This window comes from Cebus imitator, unplaced genomic scaffold (genome assembly GCF_001604975.1).
Source record: "Cebus imitator isolate Cc_AM_T3 unplaced genomic scaffold, Cebus_imitator-1.0 Scaffold39, whole genome shotgun sequence".
NCBI lineage: Eukaryota > Metazoa > Chordata > Mammalia > Primates > Cebidae > Cebus > Cebus imitator.
This window is the reverse complement of record NW_016107354.1, coordinates 401078-405297: the sequence shown is the minus strand read 5'-3', so window position 1 is coordinate 405297 and position 4220 is coordinate 401078. Positions and strand designations below refer to the sequence as shown.

At 42.6% G+C, this 4220-nt stretch overlaps 1 protein-coding gene across 2 annotated transcripts in view; it reads right to left on the bottom strand.

Annotated features, from left to right (window-relative positions):
• The window catches only part of XPO6 (exportin 6), a 123208-nt gene that overhangs the window by 76752 nt on the left and 42236 nt on the right, over positions 1 to 4220 (bottom strand). For both annotated transcript variants that reach the window (XM_017525721.2, XM_017525723.2), the window contains exon 2: positions 1082 to 1172. In XM_017525721.2, coding sequence (XP_017381210.1) covers positions 1082 to 1172 — 91 coding nt within the window. The remainder of the gene's footprint in view (positions 1 to 1081; positions 1173 to 4220) is intronic.

Here is a 4220-nt window from a genome sequence, read left to right as displayed (position 1 = left end):
AAAAAAAAAAAAAAAAAAAAAAAAAAAAAAAGAAGGTGAGCAATATTTGATTTGTAAATCAAAAACTAAAAGAATCAAAAACATTTCAATTACAAGCTTAAAAAAAGACTTCAAAGAATACAGTAGAGTGTCAGAATATCAAAGACTAAGGGCCAGTCACAGTGGTTCACACCTGTAATCCCAGCACTTTGGGAGGCCTAGGCGGGCAGATCACTTGAGGTCAGGAGTTCAAGACCAGCCTGGCTAATATGGTGAAATCTCGTCTCTACTAAAAATACAAAAAATTAGCTGGGTGTGGTAGTGGGTGCCTGCAATCCTAGCTACACAGGAGGCTGAGGCAGGAGAATCGCTTGAACCCAGGAGGCGGAGGTTGCAGTGAGCCAAGATCACCCTACTGTACTCCGACCTGGGCAACAGAGCAAGATTTTGTCTAAAAAAAAAAAAAAAAAAGTTTGGAGACAGGATCTCACTCTATTGCCCAGGCAGCGGGAAGCCCCCAAAAGTAATACCAGTTACGGGATTTCTGGGCACTATTAGGTGCAGATCAGAACTCTGCACAGCAGAACATGTTCATTTTTATACTTTCCTAAGTTGTTGGTTTTATTTAAATAACCATCCAGGCGTGGTGGCTGGCACTTATAATCCCAGCTATTCAGGAAGCTGAGACGGGAGGATCACTTGAGGCCAGGAATTCAAGACCAGCCTGGGCAACATAGCTCTGTCCTACCCCACCCTCGACCCCCAACCAAAAAAAGTAATAGGTTTCTTATACAAAAGTTCAACAACATTGCTGAAATTAAGATTCACAGTGATGGGTTTTCTTTCCTTTGGTCTAATGGAGGGGTTTCCACTTGACCAAAGAAAATTTCTACTTGACCAAAGGAAAGAAAACCCATCACTATGCCCTTGCAGTTGAATTTACAGACCTCCCCAGTCACCAGCCAGCAGAACCAGAGCAAAATGAGCAAGAATTCAAGGGGAAAGCATGCAGACTTGACCAGTCACGCCTACGAACAACTCCTTCCTCCCTACTGGGACCTCCTCTTTATAAATCCCTCTTTCAAGTCAATGCTCCACTTACCTATCTCACGTTTTCTTTCATTGGTCGTACAATCGTGAAAAAATTCTGTCATCAGACTTTCCAGTGCCCTGAGGGAGGCTTCTTCAGATGCCTAACAAAGGAATTTGAAAAAAAGAATCAATAAACTGCATCTTCAGTTCCATTGTTCCTCAGTTCCTTCTAGATCACATTCAACAGCAAGAGCAATTTACTTCCTCAAAACATCTTGGTTCAACATTCTTCAAATGCATGGTATACGCCAGAAAAATTGAAGGGAATTTCCCAGCTGGCTCTAAACCCAATGCTATTGCATCCTCTATAAATTCATGCTACTGTGCAGCTGATTTGCAATTAGGTATCCTAAGGAAAGGGGAAATTCAAAATTCAACTCTGGAATAATGGTTCAAAGCAAATTAGCAGCCTCTGGCCCTTCCTGAATGGGCAAAGTCGGTAGACTCCAAAAGGTAAGCACTCCTCATAGACTATCCATCCCTGAAACATTTCCCCTGTGTCTGAATAATTTGCCATATTTTGATTCAGAGCACTTATATCAAACTGCTTCATGGATTCTCAGGGGTTTTCTGGGGGGACCGGGGAGAGATGTTTTTTTTAAGAGACAGGGTCCCTGTTGCCCAGGCTGGAGTACAGTACTGCGATCATAGTGCTACAGGCTTGAATTCCTGGACTCAAGCGATCTTCCTGTCCCAGCCTCCCAAAGCAATGGCACTACAAGTGGGAGTCACTCACTGCACCTGATCATGGATTTCTGGAGGTCTTTTGAAGGCACTGCAGGAGGCATATATACAGTCAATTCTCAAGCTCACATGAGCAGCCAACAGAGATTAAAGTGCAACTGAGAACGAAGCTAAATAGGGATTCAAAATTAGCACCTGTAAACCACAGACCCACGGTGAGAACTAGACTCTCAGCAGAACTGCTCAGGTTGGAAATGAGAGGAGAGGGAGCCCAAGGCCCCCAGGGCTCACCCTCTCTCTCCCTTTGAGGTTTTATATGGAGCCCCAAAACCCACTTCCTTTATTCCAACTCAAGTAGGGGGATGTCAGTCGTGGCCATGACCTTAACACTCCTTCACACAACCTGCCTGCAAAAAGGCAACCATTCCCAAACCACTTCTGAGTCATCACTGGTATAATTCTACCCCAGAGGTAAGCAAGAGCCAGCAGCAGTTCTGACTGTTTAATTACCTCTTAACTTCTTTCTTCCTAACTACCTCCCTTCCCCATATCCTCTCCATTACCCATGGACTGAGCGCTCACTGTAAAAACTGCATTTTAAAACAAGAAGCCCACACTCGAATGTGTCACATGTCAAACTGTAATAAACCAGAGACCTCCATCAGGTGATTGACTTTGTGAAGACTGAGGAACATTTCATCTCTGTGGAAAAACCAGCACGTCTCAGTACCAATTACAGAGGCTGAATCAGACTTGATTCACAAGCGTGTGCACAACAACCAACACACGCAAATGCACTACACAGAACACAGGGCCACGTTCTAACAGTGTAAGGCACATCTGTCCCTCCCACACTGAGGTCACAGAATGATGGCTCTACAATGACACCTGGACTGTGACACATTGAGTGATCAATTATTGTACAACAGTTTTAGCGCTTGTGAGTTAAAGGTACTTTCTTCCCTGAACTTTATATTAGAATAAAGATTAACTCCCTGCTCCTTTTTCAAACTTCCATACCGATTTAACTAAAAAACATCCTTGGCTTGCAAGCCAAGCTTTTTTTATTAAAAACTATTTTTTTCAAACCCAGAAATAAAATCCAAGCCTCTTAATCCAAGCCTCTTCTTAAAAATGAAGCTAAAATAAGACTGCAATCTTCTAAAATCTGTTTCAAGTATTTGTGTTGATCAAAACAGCCTCACTGTTCTCACTGACTTTATAAATAAATGCTATAAATACAAACTTCTAAAACGAACGTACATAAATAAAAGAACGCCATAGTCTGTTTCATAAATTGAGTCTGGTATGCCATTTCATTCGAAAAAAGGGTTTGCTATTTAAAATAAAAAGGCTGTGGGAAGATGCAGGAGAATCAAGAAAAATAGTGCAGGTTAAAATACATCAATAGTTCTTCTGGAGCCAAAATGTGTTCCTGGAAACAAAGGACAACATCTGCAAATCATCTCTCGCCACAACTTCTTGTGCTGAATCATTTTAAAAGCAGATCCTGGAATAAACTTAAGTTTATCACATCCAGGCAATCAACCACCAAAATTTATTTAGTACTAGTTCTTGAGGAAGGGATTTGAGAAATAAATGATTACTGGCAAGTTCCTGAAAATATACAAAACGAATCCAACTCTGGGCTGGGCACGGTGGCTCACGCTTGTAATTCCAGCACTTTGGGAGGCCGAGGCAGGCAGATCACAAGGTCAGGAGTTCAAAACTAGCCTGGCCAACAGTGAAACCCCGTCTCTACTAAAAATACAAAAATTAGCTGGGTATAGTGGCGGGTGCCTGTAATCCCATCTACTTGGGAGGCTGAGGCAGGAGAATCACTTGAACCTGGGAGGCGGAGGTTGCAGTGTGCAGAGATCATGCCACTGCACTCCAGCCTGGGCGACAGAGCTAGACTCCATCTCCTAAAAAAAAAAAAAAGAATCCAACCTTGCCTCCATTCCCAGTCCCACCTACCCTTTACTCTCTGCCGAAACCCAAGAAGTAATGGTTCCCACAGAAAGGGGAAGGACAAAGTACTCCTAAAAGTCCCAGATAGACTGGTCCAAAGGTAGTGAGTTATCTCAATGGGCTGTTCGCAGTCAGTCACAGATGCGACTCCCTGTTCTACTCTTCCCCCCTCCCCCTGCCGCCAACGTTCTCACTACTACACTTTACTCGTCTTCCAAAAAAAAAAACCCAGATGCATTCTCCCATTAAATGATGGCTACATGAAAAAGGAAGCTCCAAAGCCTAATCCAGAGCATCACTAGGTGTTTCTCAACAAGAACAAATTAAGTGCTATTTGCATTTTTAATCATTTCTATAACTACGACAATAATACCTGCCTCACAGAGTGATACGGGATCGAATGAGGCGATCCATGTAAAACTGCTACATAAACTGTAAGAAATTCTCTAATCTGTAGTTGTGGCTGCTCCCTTTTTTTTTTTTTTTTTTTTTTT